The 27,238-nt window shown below is 35.3% G+C and overlaps 1 protein-coding gene across 1 annotated transcript in view; it reads right to left on the bottom strand.

Moving 5' to 3' along the window:
* The window catches only part of Adgrv1 (adhesion G protein-coupled receptor V1), a 521,596-nt gene that overhangs the window by 174,922 nt on the left and 319,436 nt on the right, over window positions 1-27,238 (bottom strand). Inside the window, exon 83 of the mRNA XM_027927625.2 lies at window positions 12,926-13,042. Within this exon, the coding sequence (XP_027783426.2) occupies window positions 12,926-13,042 (117 nt within the window). The remainder of the gene's footprint in view (window positions 1-12,925; window positions 13,043-27,238) is intronic.

The following is a 27,238-nucleotide window of genomic DNA, read 5'->3' on the forward strand; positions in this document are numbered from 1 at the left end:
AAGTATTTACTATCCTAAATCTTAGATTTCAAGCATGAGCAACAAATAACTAAGGGCAATATTTAACTTATACTTATATCTGTTATTTCTTATTAAAATAAACTATATACAAGGGGACAGCACATGGAGAGTGAAGGGGATGTGGAGAGAGGTTAGGTACATGGGAATAAGGAAACTGAGGCCTGCAGATATTATTTTTGGCCCCAAAGCCCATGGCTAGTTTATATCAAAGCCAAATCTAGAAATTATATATTCTGTCTTCTAGTATTTTATTTCCACGAGGAATTTTTGTATTTAATTGTGAGTTAATACAGTAATGACATTGAATGTCATGATAGACATGTTTTACAACTATTCACTGGATAAATCATCCTTCTCAATTTCATGTGGTGGAAAGCATGAATATAGATGAATCACACATATATGTATGTGGTGTGTGTGTGTGTGTGTGTGTGTGTGTGCGTGCGCGCGCGCGCGCGCACATAACAGTAGGGGGATAATCTTGGGCAAGTAACAACATTTCTAGGGCCTCAGTTATGTGTACAAGAAGATTATTATAAAGATTCAATGATGTGGGAGACCAACCTTGCAAGTGACTGAGTTAACTCCCCTGCTGGGTGATGTGGCATCAGGCACCCATGCTGCTAGACTGCCTCGCTCTTCTAGGGTTTGAGTAACTGTGTCTTCGCACGTGTCTTCCTACAGCCCCATGGGTGGAGCTGCACTCACCTGTTCCTTTGTAATATTACCCCTTGCCCTGTTTAGGATAGAATGTTCCATATAAGTGCCTTGTGTGTGTCCCCTTCTCTTACTGTGCCCTTGGGTGTGGCCTACCCGTGTGTCAGTCAACCTGCTGACAGTGGACATCATGAAGATAGACTCAGCCCTCTGAAACCTGACCCCTGCCTCATTTGAATAGATTTTCCTCAATAAAAGGGGTCAGCACATGCTCACTCTCTATTCCTGCAGACCATTAAAGTCAGAGGAGCCATCACAGCAACCCCAAAGAAAAAGGTATTTGTGTCTCTTGTGTGGTTACTTTGCACAGCCCAGTTAGCCCAGTTTACCTGGAATGACCTCTGAGCCATTTAGTCACGAACAGAAACCCAGCACAATGAGATATTACATATAAAGTCCTGAAAAATGTGTACACTCTCAAATCTGCTATTAATATGTGATCAAAGAGAAATAGGTTAAGATCAAAAGCAAGCAATTATACAGTAAAAACCCTTCTTATGTGAGAAAAACATATTTCTAATGTTTGTGGGAAGGCTTTCAGATTCTGTTAACTGAGGCTTCCAGGGAAGATTCTATCTGGACCAAATTGGCCTTGAGGGATTACTATTAGTCTACACTAGTGAAGGATAAAAATGTTTGGTTACTTGGATATTTCTGTCTCTTATTTTTATTTCCTGTCAGCACTTCTTATCTTTATGTACATCTGCTTATATCTATAATTATAAAGCATGTTTTGAGTTGCTGTTTATGTAAATTTGTTCTAACTCCTTTTCAAAAAAACTTATGAGGTTCAAAAGTGTTTTTCCTCTTTTTACATTTAGCATAAGGATGTGGACCCAGGTAAATGGGATGTGTCAATAGTCTGATGCTGAATTAATCAATACTGTGAGTTAGAGGATAAAACTGCACGCAATGTAAGGATCACTGATTAATCTATCTCCAAAAGATAAGTGCTGGTTATTAAGTAGATATTTATGTGTATCCATGAAACATGGTGACTCAGTGCTCAATGGAGCAGTAGCTGGAAGACTCAGAAAGGAGAGTATTGAAAGGAGGTAAATGACTTCTAAATTGATTTACCATGATGAAGATTGGGACATTTGCAAAATGTCTGCTTTTACACAGATGGACATCAGATCCATCAGGATCACTGGACCTTTCGGCAACTGTCTGACCTTTACCATAGGCTAAGACAAAATTGAGATAAATTAATTGTTTTTTAGATTTATATATGCAATACTTCTGTAGTGTTGCTAAATTCTTGAATACTTGATTAAGCCAAACAAGCTTCAAACTCTCACAAGCTTTTGTCAATTTGAAAAAAGTATACATACACGTATACATGCACATATATGTGTTTGTGTGTCTATCTATCTACCTACCTATCTATTCCTTCTTAAGAGAATCCAATCACTGAGGTACACTCCAAGGACAGCATTTCCCATTACGTGTCATTTTTAAAGCTACAGAATGCAAATATTATGCAATAAAACAATATTTAATTACTCTAGAATTACTATGTGGTCTATACATAAGATTTGTTTTGATTAACTCCTTTCAAATCTTACTTGAATTTTATTTAAATACAATAAGGTAGGCATGTGCTGGGACACACCTAGCTCGTGAGCTCCCCTTTTCTAAACATTGTCTACCTTCCTTTCCTAGAGGAGGGCAGGGTGGGTTCAGCAGCTCCTATGCTCCTTGACTCTGCTCCCCAGACACAGATGATTTGATTAGGGGGAGAAGGCTGACCTAGTTTGGTCACATCTATCATGAATTTCTTGATTCCTTGATAGTCTAGGTGGGTCCACTGAAATAAGAGGGCGCATGAACTGGAGTGGCAGCCACAAGCATAGTAAAGACAGTGGGCCAGGCGCAATGGTGCATGCCTGTAATCCCAGTGGCTTGGGAGGCTGAGACAGGAGGATCGTGATTTCAAAGCCAGCCTCAACAATACTGAGATGCTAAGCAACTCAGTGAGACCCTGTCTCTAAATAAAATACAAAATAGGGCTGGGGATGTGGCTTAGTGGCCAAGTGCCCCGGAGTTCAATCCCTGGTAACCACCCCCCCCCCCAAAAAAAAAAAAAAAGAAAAGAAACTGTGACTGTAGAGAAGGTTTTGGGCAGACAAAACTTTTCCCTTGCTCACAGTCCCATGTGAGGTCCACCTGCACTTACAATTCTTGGGTTCAACAAGTTATCCTACAAACGTATTATCTCTTTTGTCATTGCAATGTTTGGTTATATTAGCTCAACTTAGTTTTTCTTTCTTGTTCCAAAACAACTTGACTGAGGTGTGTATTGTTATCCTCAAGCAGTGGAATTAAAACCTCCAATTATTGATATTGTTTAAACAACAGAAGATAATAGAACATTTGACTATCCTCAGTCCCTGAAATCATGGCTCCTTCTTTGTAATCTAACTTAAGAGCATCACAAGATCAATATGTTTACACAGCAATTTCATGCTGGCAGATACGTGTGTGTGTGTGTGTGTGTGTGTGTATAAATATATGTATGCATATATAAATATATAGGTGATTTGCATGTCTTATTGTTTGTGGGCTTTTAACCAATGCTGGAACTAACAGCATGCAATTAAATGGTGTCACTATCACTCAAACATACCTCATGCTAGCTTGAGCATGGCTTGTCTATCTTATGATTTTCTTGCTAAAGACTAAGTGTGAGATAAATATTTCGATATCTAAGTCTCTACATTTCTATCTGTAAGCTTCAAAAATGTCTTTAGAAACACAATATGATGATGGGTAACAAAAATGAACAAACTATATTGTTATATTGTGTGTATATGCAAATATATAGCAACAAATCCCATTATTATATATAATTATAATGTACCAATTAAGAAAAAATAAAACATGTTCTGAGCCATCTCAAGATGGTAAAGGTCAGACAGTTGCTGGAGGGCCTAACTGAAGAATGTCCATGTGTGTAAAAGCAGACACTTTACAAATGTCTCAATTTTTATATAATGAATCAATTTAAAATGAGTAGGATTTTAGGCAAAACATTATATCAAATTTAACCAGCTACTTTAATCTGACTTGACTGTTTCTATAATTTGCACACACTCAGAATACCAAGTTTCCTACCACTAAGATTGTTCAAATTGATGTGATGTTGTCTCTGAAAACAAGTCCTAACAGATTAAAAAATATCTTCAGCATTATACACCATCAAATTGGCCACTTGGAAAGAGACAACAGAAAAAATACTTTGCAGTTTAAAAAAAATTAGTAATATTAGTAGTTTACCACATCCTTACTACCAACTTGGCATAACTGAACTACCATCCCTACTACCAACTTGGCATAAATGAACTACCATCATCTTTTTTTAAATATATTTTTTAGTTGTATATGGACACAATAACTTTATTTTGTTTCTTTCTATTTTTATGTGGTGCTGGGGATTGAACCCAGTGCCTCACAAGTGCGAGGCAAGTGCTCTGCCACTGAGCCACAACCCCAGCCCCCCAACCCTCTTATTTTTATTATTGCTCACCAGTAAAGGATGATGCACTTGATTTTGCATATTTATCACCATTACCAGGATATGAAGATTACCTGAGTGACTGTGCTTAGGAGAACTTAACTAAAAGCAAATGTAAATAAGTGTAAAGAACCTTATGAAACTATATTTTTGAAAACTTCATATTATAAACAGAATTACAGAAATATAGAAAAAGAATTTGCAAAGTTTTCCCCAAGATAATCTTCCAGGTGAATAATAAATAATATAAACAATGATATTTTTAAATTATAAAATTTTGAAAAAACATGATGATTAGAAAATTGCTTTGGATTTTTGACATGGTCCTGGATGAATAAAGTGTATGTTTTTTTGCCAATATCATTTGCTCTCATGGGTTTTAATTTCATACTCTGGTAAAAGGAGAGGTTAACCTGAAAGTTATTAATAACTTCCTGACACAATGGTTGAATTATTATAGAAATGATGATTCCTTAAGTAAAAATATTAATGGCATGGTTATACAGAAAACAAATTTTGGCAGGAGTACAGACCTTTTAGGTCATCTGACCATGACCTCTTATTTAGAGATGAGGAAACCAATGCAGTGAGATAAAATCATACCTTTTTCTCCTACTTAGTTATAGAACTAGGAAGTGAAACACCATCAAAAGTACCCTGTGAAGACTGATTTTAAATCTATGATTAATTTCCATGGAAATTCACATAAACATTGACAATATTACCATGTACATGTGAGTTTATTTTCTTATCCTTATCACTTCCCAATCCCCAGTTTATATGTGAGTGGGATGTATTTTCTTGATGTGACTATACGTAGAGATAACTACTTCTCATTCCCTCTTCATTGTGTACCAACATTTAAAGAAAATTGACAAAGGTTGTAGAATATTAATGGATGAAACATAACTGTGAGGTATGGCAGATAAATTTTTATACCTATCATACAAAATTGAATTTTATAGTTATCTAGTAAAATACTTTGCATATAATCTTCATTGAAAAACATCGAGTAAATGAAAATGTACACAATCTGTTTTTAGTATTTACCATTTTATATTGGTATAGTTCTGAATTTATTCATATATAAAAGAATGTGCTTGTTCCAGAAAGAATGTGTATATACCTCACATTAAGCTACATCTCATTTAATCCAGACAACTTATCTCCTATATTTTATTTGCTCATTCTGTTTACACAGAAGGAAACTGGAGATGGGAAAAGTACATTCCTCAGAATTAGCAACTGAGGCTATTAGAATTTAAACGTGATTCTGTTTAAAATGCAAACAACCAACTAAAACACCCAGATATGATTTAGGTCAAATATGAATATGAATGAAGTAAGAGTGTGGTGTATAAGCATGTTTACTAACGTTCCTACATATAGATTTCTATTCTTATTTCTTTTTTATTGTTTATTTATTTTTGGTAGTGGGAATTAACCCAGGTAAGCCTTATCACTGAGCTGCACCCCCAGCCCTTTTTATTTCTTATTTTCAGATAGGGTCTTGCTAAGTTGCTTAGGGCCTCACTCTGTTGCCGAGGCTGTCCTTGAACCTGAGATCCTGCCTCAGCCTTCCAACTTTCTAGGATTACAGTAATGCACCACCACACCTGGTAACAAAACAAAATTTTTACCAATAACTACCATTTTCCAATTATCTACAGAGGAAAATAAGACATACCTTGTTAAATGTTTTGATTATCACAGGTTGTAGTTATGCTCTCATAAGTCTCATAAATAAAGATTCATTAGTTTATTTATATAATCTTCATATAAATTAGCATATTAGTAAGCCAAATTATAGAACCAATTTAGGTGTCTGTCAATGGATAAGTGGGTAAAGAAAATGTGGTGCATGTGTGGAGTTTTATTGAGCCATAAAGAAGAATGAAAATATGTTATTTTCAGGAAGGAAAATGAAAGGAACTTGAGAGCATTATGTTAAGTGAAAAAAAGGCAAACTCCAAAAGTCAAGGGTAATGTGTTTTCTCTCAAATGTGGAAATTAAAGAAGAAAAAAGTAAAAAAAAAAAAAAAGGTGCATGGGGTGTCTCATGAAATCAAAATATCAGTAGAGTAGAGGAAGGGAACAGGGGAGGGAGGAGGGAGGGTAAAGGGGAAATACTGGGGAACCATACTGACCATATTGTCATATCATGTACATGTAACATGTAACAATGAATCACACTACCATATATAATGAATAATTCACCAATAAAATATATGGAAAACAAAAATAGGTTAATTAAATTTAATTAATTTCCCTAATTTTTCATGGAGTGTGGAATCAAGATTGGTATCCAGGAAGTTCTTTAATATTTGGTTATTATCACTAGAATCCCTGAACTGATAGCATCAAAATTTAGTCAGAGATGATAGATGTTATTAATCTCTTCATTACCATGTGTTTTTAATCATTTATTTCAGATGAGACTCTAATAAATGTTACCACATGTCCTTGCCACAGTTTTCCTCCCTCCTTCTTAATATTTATTGCATGAAATAAATTGCAAGGCTTTTTGAGGATTGGAGAATTCAGTATTTCCTGGGTATGTCATTTTTATCTCAGTAATTACCAGTCTGTTGTCCTTAATACTTTTGATGTCCCTTCAAATTAAATCAATGACAAAGGAAAAACAGGGATAATTTTAGCATTTCCCTTCCTGTTGCTATGCTCTGGCACTAAGTAGCCTTTCTATTAAGGAATAAATAACCTGCATATTTTCTTATTCATAAACTGGTTATGTGAAGAAATTAAGGCAGAAGATGTGAATAAATGCTCAAGTCCAGTTGTAATTTCCAACCTTACTCCACCATTTAAAAATACATTTTTCAAATGAGCTTTAGTTTTGAAAAAAAATTACATTTGGATTAAACTGTGTCTCTAGGCATGAGATGCACAGACTGCAAGGATAATACAAGATTTGGGTATTTTTCATAATTGGAGCACATTGCCACATAGTGAGTTAAAGTTATGATAGGAAGTGATCATTAAATTGGGCCAAATGAAAACACAGGAAAAATTACATTTCTGGTTACTGCCATTGTAAATGAATATCTCAAACAATTTACTTGCAATTTATTTTCCTTCTTGGCTTAACTCATGATCTAGCAGTCCAACTGGGAGTATCTTTCATGTAAACAACAGCAAAGGCATGTCTAGAAGTTTATTCTATGGGTACTCCCTAAGTAAACAAATATTCATAGTGCAAAAATGTTCAAGAAAACATCATCCACAATAGCAAACAATAACTGGTAATAGCAAGAATTTTATGAATCAGAGACCAAAAAAGTAATCACAGAATTACCGTATTACAGCATAGGGAAAAAAGTACAGCTGTACATAGGGAATTTAAAGATGTCCAAATTTACACACATATATAAATGCATTAACAGAAATATACACACACAGAAACGGACACTCATGTGTACTTGTTTATATATTTATAAAGATTTGTCTATCCATGGGATATTCCTGGAGGTATACACAGGAAACCATTAGCAATGTTTAGCTTTGGGTGTGGCATTGAGAGTAGAACAGAAAATGGAGACTGTGCCAGATAGCAAGAAAGAGATATATTTTATTTTATATTTCTCTGAAGTGTTTGTTTTCTATCACTAGTATGTGCTATCTCTAAAATGAAAGCAAATCAAAACAGAAAAAAGTACTGAAAAGAAAACAATTAGTGAAATAAAGATGGTGCAAGATTTTAAAACTCTCATTGTCAATCTTTTTTTTTTTCTTTTCTTTTTTTCTTCTTTAGTTGTTGATGGACATTTATTTTATTCATTCATTTATATGTGGTGCCAAGAATCGAACCCAGTGCCCCACACATGCCAGGCAAGCACTCCACCACTGAGCCACAACCCCAGCCCGTCAGTCTTTCTTAAAGTAAACATGACCCTGTGGTCTTAAGGAAGTGGAAAATGATTTCCATAATTCCACTGAGTGGTCTTATATGAAGGGCAAACAGAAGGAAAACTCAACTTCCATGGCCAAAACATGAATTTGGGAGTTGTTTGCTTTAAAACAAAATAAGCAAAATATTTTGTTACTAGATTCCCACTGTGCACTGTATGCTTTCCTGTTAAAGAAAATGGAAGCCTGAAAAAGAATCAAGGCCCTCAGTTAGGAAGCCTGCTATGAGTCGTGCATGTACTTTAATAAAGAGGTTAGAGATTATCCAGCTTGCTAAGGCTTAGCAGCTAGTTAGTGTCTGCTTCATTCAAAGTCAGCCTTCTTTCCACTGTGTCAAACTGAGTCTCTTCTGTAAAAAAGGTCTAAATTACATTGTGAAAGTGAAGTTTCAAAGTCTCTGATATTTTAGCCTGACAATTAGCTTAACTGATAATTTGAGAATGGAGTGTTTAGTTTGTGCCAGGCAGCATTGTAAGCTGTTTCCATGTAGAAATTCTTTAATCTTTCCACTGTTCTCAAAGAGAGCTACTGTTATTGCAAGCTGATTTATCAGATAAGAAAACCTAGGATTAGAGAGGTTATGTAAATTGTTTACCCATATTTTTTTCCTTTAGCTACTCTAAAATATAATCCACCTTTACTATAATGGTATTAAAAAGATATTATACAAAAATAAAATAAATTTTCACATGAGGTTCAGTGGTGCACGTCTGTAATCCCACTGGCGACTGAGGAGGCTGAGGCAGGAGAATTGTGAGTTCAAAGCTAGCCTCAGCAACTTAGGGAGGCACTTAGCAATTCACTGAGATCCTGTCTCTAAATAAAATATATGTTAAAAAGTGGGGGGGTGCTGGGGATGTTGCTCAGTGGTTAAGCACCCCTGGGTTCAATGCTCAGTAAAAAAAAAAAAATATTTTTTTCAAAATAAGGTCACTTATATGCATTTATTCTAAATGTGAAGGTGTAATGCAGATTAAAAATAAACATTAATAATTCTGACAAACATAAGCTAAATATTATAAATTAATGATTAACTTATCATTACAAACTATGCACTCACAGGCATTGAACCAGATTCCTTCCTATATGACTAAAACTATGAAGTAAAATCATTAAAGTGTTAATATTTTTTCAACTTAATTTGACTAACAGTCATAGACTGACAATAATTCGGCCTCCTATGTGATGTTTTAAAAATGGATTCCAAGTTGGGCATGATAGTGCACGCCTGTAATCCCAGTGGCTTGGGAGGCTCAGGCAGGAGGATCGCAAGTTCTAAGCCAGCCTCAGCAACTTAGCAAGGTCCTATTTCAAAAGCAAAACATATAAAGGGCTGGGGATGTGGCTCAGGGGTTCAACATCCCTGGGTTCAATTCTTGGGACAGAAAGAGAGAAAGAGAGTAAGAGAGACAGAGACACACACATGGAGAGAGAGAGAGAGAGAGAGAGAGAGAGAGAGAGAGAGAGAGAGAGAAAAGCAAAGGAGTTAGGGAGGGAGGGGAAAGGAAGGGAAGGAAAGGGAAGGAAAGGATGGGGAAAGGAAAGAAAAGAAAAACCAGGAAAGATTTTAGCACTCAGCATTTTATAAATGGGAAAATATAGGTTGGTAAAGTGACAACCTCGAACCACAAAATAACTTATTAAAAGTAACCTGCCTAGAATACAGAAGTTATTGAATTTTCCCTTGTGGACACACCACAAACCATGAAAAATGTGGTGCACCATCTGAAATACATTAAACTTCACTGGCACTTCAAATAGATTTCCTAAACCATAAACCATAAACCATACAGAAATCTAATTAATGTACTGAATGTACATCAGCCACAATCAAATTTAAGAGGAAAAGATAAAGAAGATACCAATTGCCATTAAATTGGGTGAAAGTTTTTATACTGTCTTGTTTAAAACTCCCTTAAGGCAGGAAATACATCTAAAACATGTTGAAAGTTGGTAATCTCTCTGAACATATATATTTTAGTGACTGGATTCACTCTACTTCTAGTCATCTCTAACTTTTGGCAGTTATATTGGCTATGAAAGTGCTAAAGATGAATCAAAATTTGTTTCCCCATTTTTTCATTGGTTCATATTAGTTATATATAACATTAGGATTCACTTTGATATAATTATAAATGCATGGCATATAATTTGTTCTAATTCAGTCCTTAATTTATCCCCTTTCTTTTCTCTCCTCATCCCTCATTCCCTTTCCTCTACTGATCTTTCTGCTATTTACTTACAGTTATTTTTATAAAAAATTAGTATCTTGTGGATGTACATGATGGTGAGATTCAGTGTATATTCACACATGCACACAGGAAAGTTAGGTTAGATTCCTTCTCCTGTCTTTTCTTTATGCCATCCCTCCTCCCTCCCCATCAATCCCGTTCTTCTACTCCACTGATATTGTTTCCCTAATTTTTGACCCATTTGTTCTGTTTCTGCCAAGTATAGTTACCTAGTCCACCTTTTTTGTCCTGTAGTAAACCTTCTGCTGTTTATAGACCCCTCCCCCAATTCTTTCCCCATTCACTATCTCTAGCTGCCTGGAAGTTTCTTATAGGAAAGAAAGAAATAAAGAAGAGTCTCTCACTGGATGGCAGACCATCTTGCTGAAACATGACATGAGAGTGGCTACTGTGTGCCAAGTAGACTGAACACTGTAGGTTAAAATGTTGCCACAGCTGCCTCCATACTGTTATCCAAGGGCCTAAGTCTGTGAGGTGTCCTGGTCACATATCTGATTGCTACTGATTTTATGTTAAATTAAAATCTTGAGTTGTTTACATTAAATTTCATCAGATAACATCTTTTCCTCTCCAGTGTTCCATCTATCAGTACTGTTTCTCTCTGTTTGTTCTGCCATAATCTTAATGCAGGCAGCTTGTTGTTTTAACTATCCTTTCAACTCTGTGTCATTTGTAAATCTGATAAGTGGTTTCCTGTGTTTTCATGCAAGTCATTAATCAAAAACTCTGAATAGGTCAGGGACATGGACAAAGACTTTCAGCACACCCTGGGAACTCCATTCCAGAAGATATGTGGGCACTTATTAGAACTACTAGGCACATACTGAAGTTTTGCTTAGTTAAAACCTAAAGAATTCTGAGACGAAAAAATCTAGGAGATTTATTCTAATTTCATATTTACGCTGTATGTTATATGATTTAGATTTACTGTTATTTCTTATTTTTTTGAGGGTGTGTTGGAGAACACTACATATTTTCCATGATTAGAGCTGCTCAAAGAGTTGTAAAACACTAATTCTATGAGTTAGAAATTATTATCTCCATATGCAAATTTAGAAGCAAACCTTGCAGGGAGTTATTAATTTGATTAAGCTTACATGGACAGTGGTAATGAATTCAAACCCAGATCTAAGGCACCACTTGTTCTAATTAGTTCTCTTAACTAAATAGTTCAGCTCTCTTCTCCTTCAGCCTCCACCCATTATCTCATCATACCTGGGAAAATATCCCATCCAGAGCCTGGATGGTTTTCTTTCATAATAATACCATTTCACTTTCTTTCTGCTTTTATCATTAATTCAATATTGCTATACAATCAAACCCAACATCTTTCTTATTCAATGATAATGACAAAAAGCATATAAAAGAGCCTACATGTTTCTGTGTACATAAACAGTTCACATGCACAGAGAGAAAACATGAGACCATTTCTATCACAAAATGATTTAACAACTCCATTGTGCAAAACACATTATAAAAGGCAGCATTTTAGATGAGACATTTAATTAACAACATTAATAACTATTTATGGTCCAATTCTTTGTCAAACAAACCAGTATAGAATAATAGAACTTGCAATCTCAGTCAGAAAAGGAGTGTTTAGATCTCTCCCCAAACATTAATAAATTCCTCAGGAGGCTTTGTGGGGTATTTTTTGGCCATATTCTATATAGTTTCCCCAGGTGATCCCTTCCTGAGCAATGGCTCCATTTTCCAACTCAAAGTCAACTATTTTCTAGTGCATTTCTATAGTACACCATAGAGGCCTCAAAGATCTCCCCCTGCCAAAGATCCTATTAGAGGGCTCACAGGGACTTCACATTTAGCATGTCCCAAACTAAACTTGCCATCTATCTCTCCTTCTCCAGCGATCATAGTTTTAGGCCACATATGCATGCCAGAAACTTGGGAAACACCCCAGTTTTCACCTTTTGCATTCCTTATAACCAACCTCTACATCCCAAAGTAATACATTATTTTTTTAATATCCAAACTAGTTATTTATCTTTATTTCTACTGTTCTCTCCCTAGTAAACACTACTTTTTTCTCTCTCTCTTGGTTACAGCCAATGCTATGTAATTGGCTCACTACCACCATCCATTCTTTCCTGTCTACAAAAAACAAACAGGGACATCCATTACAGACAGGGACATACCTAAAAAATCCAAATTGTATCACATCACTTCCTTGTTTAATAGAATTCTATTACTTCCCCCCAGAAAAAAATTAAAATTTCACAATACATGAACTGTATTGGAAGCCTCATCTTTTACCAATTTCTTGTTTCAAATCCTACTAGATTTCTCTCATTTTATAAAGTCACCATGTTAGACAGTTTCTAGGGACTTTTTTTTTTTTTAACATATTCTGGAAATGCAATGATGACTATATTGAATTACTTCCACTTCAGTATAAAGAATGTCATACTAAGACCACTTTGTCCAGATTTATTGGCGAGGTAGAAGGGAGTAGGGAGTGGACTGAGGTACCAACCTGAATGAGCATCCAGCTAAACTGGCAAAGATACAGGTAATGTGTGATGGCAGCCATGGCTGAACAGCTGTCCTCAGTGAGTTGGGGACTTGCATATGCAGATACCAGGAACACAATCTGGAAGAAACAGATACTTCTATTTTTAAGTCATACTAAACTTGATGAAGAATGTTAAAAAAAGAAAAAAAATGCTTTCTCATCTGAATTTATGATTCAAAGGAAAAAAATCAGTTTATTTGTTGCCCAAATTCATCTAAGTCTTTCTAAAAATGGCAGTATAAAAAATGGATTTTTGTATTTCTAAGAAAAAATGAAGGATATGAAATTATGCTACATGTTGCTATGGGCTCATAAGAGGAAATTCTCAAAGCAAACCTCATTCTTACCATTGATAAAACCAAAATCCTATGAAATAATTTTGTTTTATTTAATTAGAGAATAGGAAACAGAGTGACAACACCCTTCCTTGTTTAAATCAAAGCTGATTGAAAAGCAAAGAACCCGAAGCTGGATTTTTGACTTTGATTTTACCATCACATGTTACATAATATACATAACAAAACAGATGTCAAGTGAGTTTAGAAATCAAATTCTATGATTACCTTAATCCCTGGATTTTTATTAAAACTACATTTAAGACTTTTTTTGGAAATCACCTTCACAATGAGGCATCTCTTGACTATATTATTTAAAATTACACCTTCTGCTTTTATCTGCTTTCCACAAGAAAGTCTTCTGACTCTTCTTTTTCCAAACACTACTCATCACCTTCTATCCAGCTCTGTAATTTACTTATTTCATATTTTTCATTGTTGTATCTGTTAGTCTCACCCACTAGAATGTAATCTGTGCAAAAGCGGGATGTTTACTCACTGATGTATCCCAAGCGCCTAGCTCAGTGTCTGGTACCTGGTAGGTGCTTAATAAATACTTTCTGAATAAATGAACAAATGAAGTACAATGCTTTTTGTGATTTCTATCACTTTGTTTTTATTCAAAACACAAGAACCATATACATTTTCTAATGAAAAATGTAGCTGGCAAAGGAAAATTTGGACCAATAATATTAACACAACAATGTCTCCATCAATAAATTCCCCCAGGATTCAAGAATTTCTTCTTCTACGTGATTTTTATTAGTGCATTATAGTTGTACATAATGATGGGATTTGTTGTTACGTATTGATACATGCACAGACTATAACAATATAATTTGGGCAATATCACTCCCTAGCACTTCCTCCCTCCCTTTCCCCTCCCAGTCCTTGATCCTTTCCTCCACTAATCTCCCTTTGTCAGCTCAAGTTTTTAACCTTATACGTTTTAGAGGCTACTATTGTGCCTAGAATATGAAGTGGTCAATAATTATTAACAGAATAAATGATTAGTTCCCCCAAAAGGGGTGATTGTATATAAGAAGGTAAGAAGGAAACTAGCTAAATTATGTCTCAAAAATGCTTGCTTTCTTCAAAGGAGAAGCCTTAATATTCTTTGAATTTCCTTCTAAAAGTGAATAAATTGCTCAAAAATAAATCATAACATTGTGACAAAGCATTATTTTAGTTTTCAAGTGATGTGTCCCTCCCAAATTTTCTTGTCCAAAGAGTGTGTCAACTCTTCTTGAAAACTTCTGCCCAAAGTTGTTCTTAGGGCAGTATCACACGGGTGAATTTGTCAGGATTGCAGTGAGGCCTTCCATGCTGATACAACCTCCATTTCACAGTGAAAGACTCACCTTACTCACCTTCCTTAGGCAATAATTGCATAAGTTCCAACATTACTTAATAATAAATGGATGGGCTGTGGCTGTGGGCCCAGAGGTAGAATGCTTGCCTTGTACGTGTGGGGCACTGGGTTCCATCCTCAGCACCACATAGAAATAAATATATAAAAAGATATTGTGTCCATTTACAACTAAAATAATTTTTTTAAAAAAAATGGATAATGGATCTCATATCATGCTAAAGTAACTTTTCCTTTTTGAGAAAAAATTTATTTTTGTATTGAAGATTGAATTCAGGCACGCTTTACCACTGAACTGAACTACATCCTTAGTCCTTTCTATGTTTTTTTTTTTTTTTAATTCTCAGACAGGGTCTCACTAAGTTGGCCAGGCTGCCCTTGAGCTTGTGATCCTCCTGCCTGAGCCTCCCAAGTTGCCGGATCACAGGTGTGCTTGAGAACTGTTTATTTGAAGACCTGAACTAGTTACTTGCCTCTTCCTGGCCTAATTCCTCCATCAGTAGTAGCTAGAAATTTGAAAAGATAAAGTTCTTTTGTACTCCACAATTCCAGAATTATTTTTAAAATTCACATTACTGATTCAACATTCTATTTATTTAGCCCTGAATTTGGAACATGTGTAATACATACTATTAATGGTAGAGAGTTGTGTTCACATCACCCAGTAGTATTAGGGCTTCAATTTGAGTAGCACCTCTTTTATGAAATTAGTTGTACCCACATTTGGGGCTAATTATTTATTGTTTTTATTTGTTCTTGTTGGATTGCTCCTTTACCAATATGAACTGACCTCCTTTGTCTCTGTAGATTAATTTTGGTGTGAAATCTCCTGTCAGATATGAAAGTAGCTACTTCTGCTTTTGGGGGATTCTTTTCACATGGTACATCAACTTCTATCCTTTCACTTTCAGCTTGTGGCTGTCTATAAAGTGCATTTCATGCAAGCAGCATATAGTTGTATCTTTTTTTTTAAATACATTCTTCCAGTCTATGTCTTTTAATTGGAGAGTTAAGACCATTTCCATTCAACATTATTAGAGAGAGATGTTTATTGACTCCTGCCATTTTGATTTATTTATCATATTTAATTTGGCCCTGTTACTAATTTGCTTAGCTACTCTTCAAATGAGATTTTTTCTTGTGTGAGCTTTGAGGTTTATTATTTTTTTTAATTTCTTGTGTGTGTAGTATTTTAAGTAAGTTATGTGTGCTGGTTTAGTAGTCATGAATTCTTTTAGTTTCTGCTTATCTTGAAAGGTTTCTAGTTTTCCTTGATTTTGAAGGATAGTTTTTATGAATACAGCCATCTTGGTTGACAGTTATTTTCTTTTAGGACCTGGAATACATTGTTCCAAAACCATCCTGGCTTGTAGAGTGTATGCTGAGAAATCAAAAGTGATTCTGATTGGGTTGGCTCTAAATGTGACTTGATGTTTTTATGTTGAGGCTTTTAAAATTTTATCCTTGTTCTGTGTGTTAGGCATTTTAATTAAAATGTCTTATGGAGAGGTTCTTTTTCAATCTTCTCTGCTTGGAGTTCTGGATGTCCATCGCAGTCTGAAGGTTTGGACACTTTTATGTTATTATTTCCCTGAATAATTTATCCATTCTATTAGCCTGTATCTCATAGCCTGCCTCAATTCCAGTGATTCTTAAATTTGGTCTCTTCATGTTGCCCCAGAAATCTTGTATATTCTTATAATGATGACATTTTTTTTAATACTGTCTGAATGTTTAACGCTAGCCACTTTGTATTCCAGGTCTGAGAGTCTGTCTTCAGCATGGTCTACTCTATTAGACAGACTTTCAACTGAATATTTTATTTTATTTATTTTGTGTTTTATTTCCAAGATTTCTGTTGGATTTCTGTTTGGAAAGGATTTCTCTTCCACTCTCAAGTGTGGACTTTTGTAGGGCACAGTCTTCACTTCCCAAAGTGTCCTAGAATAATCTGGATTGAGATTCCCCTCTTAGGTGTGGCGAACACAGCCTTTATTTCTCTCTGTTTTTGCTGTAGCAATGGATGTCCATAGGTGGGACCTGGGAGCCAGCCCTAGCTGTTTCCATTTGGAGCCTGGTCATTAGCTTGGGTTTTTAATCTCTTCTATTATTTGTATTAAAGTACAACTGAAGGTTGAGTCATTAATTTGTGTGTGGAGCAAGGTGTGCTGTCCTTTGGTTGAGGTTTAGTTCAGTAGCAGGGTTTCTACCCTGTGAAATTGTAGTGTTCTTGTAGCTTCCCAGCACCTCACAGAATGAGTGAAACAAACAATAGCAACAACCAAAGCAAAAAAATATAGAACATCAAATTAAATACTTAGTTCCTGTTATGACATCTACAATGTTAATCACCACAAAACCCAGAAGTGGTAGGGTCAGCAATTGCCATTTGCAACAACAATAAGTAACCATGAACTATATATGGCATTCAAGAAAGCAACAGTTTTCAACTATGTTGTCCACAGCAGTAATAACTGCAACAGCATTAATGGTAGGGGAAGGAGTTACATACACCAATGAGTGCTAAAAGATGGTAAGAATACAGTTAATTAAAAGAAAATGATAGTAGAAAATAATTTCAAAAAGTGAACAGAGAGAATACAGAAGAGATGTAGCATGTAATGATTAAAAGGAAGGGGGAAAAAGTAGAAATATCAAAGTAAAGGGAGAATGAAAGAAAGAATAATAGAATTTGGCTGTTAGTAGAAGAAAACAGGGAATGAGAAATAAACAAATGAAAAACAATATAAAACAAAACCAAATTATACTAGTCAAAATCCCTCACCCTCAAAAGATAAGGCAAGGAAAAATAACTACATTTTAAAAATGCTAAAAATGAGGAAAAAAGAAACACATATGTATATGTATATATGTTCATGAACCAATCAGCACAGCAAAACAAAGGAAAGAAAGAAAATTAGAAAGATTATTAATAAAAAAATTAAGGAATCATTTCTACTGCAGTGGTAGTCAATGGGAATAGATGGACACTGACTGTGCCTGACTGTCTTTCTTTCCATTTCTTCTTGGGCAATGTTCTGACAGCAAGAACAAGGGCCTGGCATCACAAATCCCTGTCTCTCTTTGTGTTTCTCACTAAGTTGCCAGTTGAAGTAGCCTAAGACTGAAGCTGATTCAAATAAATCTCAGCTTCTCTTCTCCCTAGTATGATGTAGGATGGGGTGGGAAGTACTGTCAGTTGGAGAGCTTGTCTGCACAGACCAGATCCACGCACTACTAGGGTGGGGCTGCTGCAGAGTTTTATGAGTGGAGTTCCAGCAGGTGGGGCTTAGGTCTAATCAGGCCTCAGGGGCTTTACTGGGGTGGTTTCTACTCTGGAGAGATTAGATCAACATATTCCTATGGCCTGGCAGTTGCTGATCTCTGCTGGAAGTCTGGATCTTGGGAGCCTCCCAAGGATTCTGCTTGTCAGGTAGGGGAGCCAATTCTTCACCCCCTCTGCTGCCCATAAACACAGCCTTTTCAGGCTTCCTGGGCTTATTCCCTGAGTGTATTTCACACCTGCCTGTCCAGATTCCTGACCCACTTCAGCTGGTCACATACGCCACCAGATTTTTATAAAGGGGGAACTGAGGACTTGAATCCCCTGGGTAAAACATTCTTTGTGCCTGTTTTGCTCACATTCTGCTACGTACACCCTAGGCAACCTGGAAGGTGATCTCCAGGATAGTGCAGCTGTATTTTTTCAGATTTCCCAGCTCCCAGAGCAGCTGATACTGCATGGCTACCTCAAGATGTCTCCCTTCAGCTTTCCATTGCCGGTGGGAAACACTGAACACTTTTTAAGCACCAGTGTACATGCGGCCTCTGGATCAGCTAAGGGCAGGTTGCTTTCTGCAGGTTTTTTCATACTAAATCTGCCCACTGTATTACTGTCTGTTCCCATCATCACTACTACTGCAGCAATTGCCTTGACTCCAATGTAGTCTTTCTTCTTTGTTTAATGTACCCAAATTTCGGAGTCTCTAAGATACTCTTGACTGCCCAGTATTGAGTTTTAGTGAATCTCTCTTTGACCCACCTGGCAGAGAAGCAGTACTTCTGCTGCTTGAATCCCAAGTGAAGGAGCAACTAGGAATGCAGCCTTCCTCTTGTCTGCCATCTTGAATCCTCTGAAGTAAGAATTCTTGGAGAACGTATTACATGTGGCCAAGCCTACCCCAAACTAATTTAATTTAAATTAAAACTGAAATGAAATAATGAAATAAAGCATCCCTGGGTTCAACCCCCATTATAAAAAACAAAATCTCCCAGCATATTTAGCTCACATATCTTTAAGAGTACATAAGCTAAGAATACATGGATTTTTAACATTGTTCTTTTATTCAGACACATTGTGATGACAAGGTAGAAGGTAATTCTGACAGCATCATGTTTAACACAATAAAGGAGAAACAGGAATTTTTTAAAAGTTCTCATTCATATATTCTTTATATATTGATTCATTCGGAAAGTGTTTGAGCACCTGCTGTTTATAAAGCACTATGCCAGGCAAGATGAAGAGTATGATGGCAGAAAACTACTGTGTACTAATTGGATGCTGCTGCATACCCTCTCATGTGTGTGTGTGTGTGTGTGTGGGGAGGGGCTGTGTGTGAATATGTGTGTAGTTCACATATAATGATATAATGTCATTAATGTTTTTATCCCAATTTAATAAATTATTAAAGTTGGTCTGATAACTGTAATTGACATCTTTAAAAGTTATTAAAGAAAGTTTTAGAGATTTTTAGGGTTCAAATTTTGGTGTTCTGAATTGTAAGACCAGTGTTCTTTCTAGAACACCATGCTGCTGCCTACAAAGCTAACCCAAGAAGAGTCCCATCTTCAAGTGCTGAAATTCTAGTCCACTCTTTCTCAATCTTTGTTAATCCAAAGCTTATCATAGATTCACATTGGCAATAGAATATAGAATAAAATGTCAATAGAATGTACAATACTGTCTTTAATTCCACATAACATATACACATTTTAACCAAAGGAAAAGAATGAGAATAATTCCCCTGGGAAAAAAAAAACAGTATATGTATAATCTCTTTTTTAAGGGACTTAAAAATCCTCTGCTTCTTCTTGTCAATTAGAGGCCTACTGTGCCAGTCAACAGAGAAAACAGAATAGATACATTTGTCTCTGCTTGCATCTAAACAGTAATATAATGAATATTGGTTTTTCAAAAAAAACTTAAATTCTCAGCAGCTCATGATGGTGCATGACTGTACAACAACAGCAGCTGGGAGACTGAGGCAGAAGGATTGAGAGTTCAAAGCCAGCCTCAGTAACTCAGAGAGGCAGTAAGCAACTCAGGAAGAACCTGTCTATGAATAAAATACAAAAAAAAAATAAAAGAGAGAGAAAAAAAAAGGCAGGGAGTGGGGGGGGGGACGCTAAGGATGTGACCCAGTGGTTAAGCATCCCTGGGTTCAACCCCCATTATCAAAAACAAAAAACAAACAATTCAATTCTTTGTACTCCTTAAGATATGAAAACAAAGTTGGTTCTTTGAAAAAAAAAATACATAAAACTGACAAATTCTTAGCAATGCTAACAAAGAGAAGGAGGGAGAAATTACTAACATACGGGACAGAAAAGGAAATATCATAACAGACACTACAGAAATACAGAAGATAATTAGAAATTCTTTTGAAATCTTATACTCCAATAAAATACAAAATATTGAAGTCACAGACAAATTTCTAGAGTCATATGATTTGCCCAAATTGAATCAGGATGATATACACAATTTAAACAGATGAATATCAAGCAATAAAACAGAAGACACCATCAGAAGCCTATCAACCAAGAAAAGCCCAGGACCGGATGGATACACAGCTGAGTTGTACAAGACCTTTAAAGAAGAACTAATACCACTTCAAATTATTATGTGAAATGGAAAAAAGAGGGAGCACTTCCAAACTTATTGTATCAGGCCAATATCACTCTGATTCCAAAACCAAACAAAGACACATCAAAGAAAGAAAACTTCAGACCAATATCTCTAATGAAAATAGATGCAAAAATTTTCAATGAAATTCTGGCAAATAGAATACAAAAACATATTAAAAAGATAGTGTCCCATGGTCAAGTGGGGTTCATCCCAGGGATGAAAGTTTGGTTAAAAATACAAAAATAAATAAATGTAATCCATCACATCAACAGACTTAAAGATAAGAATCATACAATCATTTCAATAGATGAAGAAAATATATTCAACAAAATACAGCATCCCTTCATGTTCAAAACACTAGAAAAACTAGTGATAACAGGAACATATATTAACATATATTAAAAGCTATCTATGCTAAGCCCCAGGCCAACATATTCTAAATGAAGAAAAATTGAAAGTATTCCCTCTAAAAATGGGAACAAGACAGGGATGCCCTCTTTCACCACTTCTATTTAACACAGTTCTTGAAACATTGGCCATAGCAATTAGACAGATGAAAGAAATTAAAGGGATATGGATAGAAAAAGAAGAACTCAAATTAGAACTATTTGCCAATGATATGATTTTATACCTGGAAAACCCCAAAAATTCTACCAGAAAACTTCTACAACTAGTAAATGAATTCAGCAAAGTAATGGGATATAAAATCAATACCCATAAATCAAAGGCATGTCTGTATATCAGTGATCAATCCTCTGAAAGGGAAATAAGGAAAACTACTCCATTTTCAATAGCCTCAAAAAACAAAAACAAGAACAAAAAATCTTGGGAATTAACAAAAGGGGTGAAAGACCTCTACAACAAAAAGAATGCTAAAGAAACAAATTAAAGAAGACCTTAGAAGTTGGATCTACCTTGTTCTTAGATAGGCAGAATTAATATTGTCAAAATGACCATACTACCAGAAGCACTACACAGATTTAATGCAATTCCAATTAAAATCCCTAAGACATTTCTCAAAGAAATAGAAAAAGCAGTCATGAAATTCATCTAGAAAAATAAGAGACTCAGAATAGCTAATGCAATCCTTAGTAAGAAGAGTGAAGCAGGTGGCATCACTATACCAGACCTTAAACTATACTACAGAGTACTAGTAAAAAAAAACAGCATGGTATTCACACCATAATAGACTTGTAGACCAATGGTACAGAATAGAGGACACAGAGACAAACCCACATAAATATAGTTATCTTATATTAGACAAAGGTTCTAACAACATACATTGGAGAAAAGACAGCCTCTTCAAAAAATGGTGTTGGGGAAACTGGAAATCCATGTGCAACAAAATGAAATTAAACCCCTAACTCTCACCATGCTCAAAACTCAACTCAAAGTGGATCAATAACTTAGGAATTAAACGAGAGACACTGCACCTATTAGGAAAAAAAGTAGGCCCAAATCTCTAACATGTTGGATTAGGCCCCAACTTCCTTAATAAGACTTCTACAGTGTAAGAATTAAAATCAAGAATAGACAAATGAGATGGATTCAAAATCAAAAGCTTCTTCTCAGCAAAAGAAACAATCAAGGAGGTGAGTAGAGAGCCTACATTTTGGAAGCAAATTTTTACCACACGCACATCAGATAGAGCACTAATCTCTAGGATACATAAAGAACCCAAAATCATTAACACCAAAAAACCAAATAACCCAATCAATAAATGGGCCAACGAACTGAACTGGCACTTCTCAGAAGATGATATATAATCAATCATTAATATATGAAAAAAATATTTAATATCTCTAGAAATTAGAGAAATGTAAATCAAAAGTACTCTAAGATTTCATCTCACTCCAGTCAGAATGACAGCTATCAAGAATACAAACAACAATAATTGCTGGTGAGGATGTGGGGGAAAAGGCACACTCATACGCTGCTGGTGGGACTGCAAATTGGTGTAGCCAATATGGAAAACAGTATGGAGATTCCTTGGAAATCTGGGAATGGAACCACTATTTGAACCAGCTATCCCACTATACCCAAAGGACTTAAAAACAGCGTACTACAAGGACACAGCCACATTAATGTTTATAACAGCACAATTCACAATAGCTAGATATTGGATCCAACCTAGGTGTTCCTTAGTAGGTGAATGGATAAAGAAACTGTGGTATATATACAAATGGAATATTATTCAGCATTAAAAGAGAATAAAATCATGGCATTTTCAGGTAAATGGATGGAGTTGGAGAATATCAGCTAAGTGAAGTTATCCAATCCCAAAAAACCAATTGCCAAATGTTTTCTCTGATTGAAGGATGCTGATTCATAATGGGGTTGGGGGTGGGAGGCATGGGAGAATTTAGATGAACTTGAAATAAGGCAAAGGGGAAGGAGGGGAAGGGAGGGAGCATGCGGGTAGGAAAGACAGTGGAATGAGATGGATGTCACTACCCTAAGTACATGTATGCAGACACAAATGCTGTGACTACTTTGTGTATAACCAGAGATATGAAAAAATGTGCTCTATATGTGTAATATGAATTGTAATGTATTCTACTGTCATATAACAAATTAAAAATTTTTTTAAATATAAAAAGACCTAAATTCTTTGTACTCCTTAAGATATGTTGGCCCCTCCCCCACTTTACTAGGGACACTGTTACTCTTTTCTCCATAACTCATTCTTGAAGCGACTTTCTAGTATTTTATCCAAAACCCATTTAGTTTTTAGAATGATAGATTCTTAGACTTCCCATTTTTAAAACTAGGAGACTCCTTGCCACTGAACATTTACAACAAGCAAAATGTTGTCTGTTCTAATGGTAGGGTGCCAAAGGCTGAAGCCAGACACATGCATGATGTGTTACAGTAGAGTATGGAATAAAATATGAGGAAATGTATAGTTGAGAATAATCAACTCTGATTGCTCATCCAGAAAACACAAGTCCTATTTGCTCCTCATCCCTTCTCCTGCTAAGCCTATCTGCCTTTTGTACACCAAACTTTCTATTCCAAATGCATTTTTTGCTATTTCCCAAATGTGTTTCATCATGTCCCAAATCTTGCCTTTGTTCTTCCTCCTTTTATCTAGAATTTCTCTCTCATCTTCCTAGATTCAAATCATGTCCATCCTTCAAGGCACAGTTGAAATATCAATTTTGTCATGATACAGGACTATTTCTTTTAACCATAAACAAGCTTTTCCTTCCCTGAATTTTTAGAATAGGAGTTTATTAATATGAGGATTGGTTTACCAATATACCTCAATTCCCCCATTTCTTAGATAAAATCCGTCTTAATGTCTTATAAACTGTCCTTGTAAGAGGAGGATGTTTTGGACCTGCATAGTCATGTGCAGGCACAGATGAAAGACGATGTAAAGACCCAGGATGATGATGACCATCCAAAAAACAAGAAGACGTCTCATATTGCATTCAGCCTACTGCTCCTGTGAACTCAACACTCCAGCCTCCAGCATTGTGAGGAAATACATTCTGCTACGTAAGCTATTCAGTCTTTGGTATTTTGTGTTGGTAGCTCTGGAAAACTAATATACATATATTAAATGTTTTTTTAACATATCCTTAATCAGATTAAGAAAGTTCCTATTCTATTCCAATTTTTCTGGGAATTTGTACTAGGAATGGAGACATGGAATTTTGTCAAATGCTATTTCTCTATTGAGATTATCAAAGATATTTCTCTATTTTGTTAATGTGGTACTGTAATTGATTTCTGGATGCTGAATTGAACTTGCATGACTGGGCTAGCTATTTGACCTGCTAAAACTGCACTAAGAATGTTTGCTTACTTGTTCAGAAGGGACACTGGTTAATAGTGCACCACTTCACATACAGTATAAGAACCTGACAACAGCACACTTCATACCTTTTCTTCTGACCTGTGTGATATTGTTGGCAGACTTTTTACTTTTACAAATATTGTAAACCTCACACTGTATTGCTGTCATCATCCAGAGCTAATTATCTTTAAAATATATTTAGATAATAAAAAATTTCCTGCATATTTACCCTTTTATTTATCTTTTTCTGATGCTCTTCATTTTTTTGTTTGTTTCTGCAGAATCACATTACCATCTAATATATATTTTTCCTCTGCCTGACTTTTTTTTTAACATTTCTTGTAGTGCAGGTCTGCAGTAATAACTCCTTTTAAATTGTAAATTTGAAAACATTTTTTTTTCAACCTTCATTTGAAAGATATATTGATTGACAGCTTTTTCTTTTTTCTTTCCTTTCAGTACTTAAACATGTTGCCACAGTGTCTCATTTGCATTATTTCTGACAGGAAATCTACTATGATTTTTATCTTTCTTCCTCTATCTGTAATGGTTTTTGCTTTTATTTTTGTTGCTTTTAAGATTTTTCTCTTTACCACTGTATTTGAGTAATTTTATCATAATGTGTCTTGATTTTTAACATGTTTTTTCATTGGATTTCATCTAACTTCTTGGACTTGTGGTTTTACAGCTTAAATAGATTTGGAAATTTAAAAATCATTGTTTTTTCGAATACTTTTTCCATGTTAACTCTCTTTTAACTTCTTGTCTTTCTGGAACTTCAGTTGCACACATATTAAATCATTAAAATTTTCTAACAACTCACTGATGTCCTATTGATTTATTTTGATTCTCTCTGCTCCTTGATTTTTTTTTTTTTTTTTTTTTTTTTTTTTTGTGTGTGTGTGGTGCTGGGAACTGAACCCAGGACTTTTCATATGCAAGGTAAGCACTCTACAACTGAGGTAAATCCCCAGCCCTATGCTCCTTGGTTTTTAAGATGGATAATTTTTATTGCTGTGTTGAAGTTCACCAATCTTTTCTTTGATAATTCTCATCTGCTGTTAATCTCATCCAATGTTTTTTATCTCCCATATTGTCATCTAAAAAAGTCTAATTTGCCTCATTTTTGGTATCCATGTCTCAACATTTTAAACACAGCTACAGTAATTGTTTTAAATTTCTCCCTGTATCCTGATCCTAATCTCTTTGTAAATTCAGGATTAGTTAATTTATTGATTTATCTCTTAATAATGAATCATCTATTCCTGCTTTTTTCCTAGGTCTTATATTTTTTATTGAATATAAATACATTATGATTTTGTTTCTTCGGGTGTTAAATATTTGTTTCCTAGAAACATTTTTGAGCTTTCTTCTGGAATGCACTTGAAAGCTGTTTGATTTTTTTTTCAGTTCTGTGGTTAAGACCTATCAGGCAGGACTAAAGTGATCAGTTTAAGGCTAATTATTCCTCATGATTGAGAGGACATTTCTGTGTAATCTATCCAATTATGTGTACATCTTGAGGTTTTCAGTCTAACAGGTGTGAATATGTACTGGTCTTGGCCCTGTGTAAGCAACTGGCACTGCTCCTTCTCATTCCCCAACCCTGGGAAGTTTCTGTACACATGGCCTCATTAGAACTCAGCTGAACTGCTGATCTCTAGAGTCGGTCTTTGTGAAGTTCTCTTTTGTGCAGGACAGAATCCTGCAAACTCGAACCATCTGAGTTTCCCCAGACATTCACTTTATCTCCTAAATTCTGTGAGTCTGTCAGGCTCTGCTTGGGACAGCTACAGTCTGGGAAAAACTCACAAGGCAGTAAGTAAGCCAGGTAAATTGTTAAATTTACCTTGTTCATCTACTGTACCTTAGAGATAACTAATGTTAGAAATCTAATGTCATGAATTTTTTTCCATTTTTTTTTGTTTGCTTGGTTTTGGAAGATAAATCCAGTCATGTGTATTCCATTTAGACTTAAAATAGAAATTTAATATGCATTTAATATGTTTCAGATCCTGCATCTTTTCTTTAATTAAAACATTTATCACTATCATGATACTCTGTTTTGAGCAGAAAGCTTCGAATCTAAATTATCTACATACCATTAATTACTTTGTGAGTTTTTTTTAGCTCACATTTTCAAAACCAATTGGCTTCTCTCTCTATTTCTTTTGTGGTGGTATTGGGGATTGAACACAGGTCCTCATGCTTGCAAAGCAAGCACTGTACTAAGTGAGCTATATCCCCAGCCCACAATTGGCTTCTCTTGACCACAGAATTTTATACTCTTCTCTACAGTTAGCTGACAAATAAGTTATTTTAATATTACTTCAAATGATAAAAACAAGATATTTTAAGACAAAAAAATCACAAATGATTATTTCTAAACATTCTTTCCTACTTGTAAATCATGTATGTCTACAATATTCCTTTTCAGTAGAAAATTGTGAGCAACTTTAACTGGATGTCAAATACCAGGAGATCTTTATTTATTAGCCAATTAAACACTGGACAATGTTAGATTGGCTGTTTTCATGGTATTCACCAACCTAGTGACATTTCTATGAACCTAATACATGCTATAGTGACAGATTCCCTCTTAACTTTTTATCAACATTTTCTCTCTACAACTTTAAAAAATTATTTGAAGAAACATTAAAAACTATATGAAGACCTTTAACAAAATATTAAACATAAAACATAAATGGAACTGAGTGATAATCACTAATTCCCTATGCACAAATGTGTAAGGCAAAAATGGAAACATAACCAATATTTTTTTTCTGCTTAACTATGCTCAGTATAGATCGACGGGAGCATGTTCCAAAGCACTTGGAATAATGCCACACTTGCTTTCTGG

The sequence above is a fragment of the Marmota flaviventris genome, chromosome 5 (assembly GCF_047511675.1).
Source record: "Marmota flaviventris isolate mMarFla1 chromosome 5, mMarFla1.hap1, whole genome shotgun sequence".
NCBI lineage: Eukaryota > Metazoa > Chordata > Mammalia > Rodentia > Sciuridae > Marmota > Marmota flaviventris.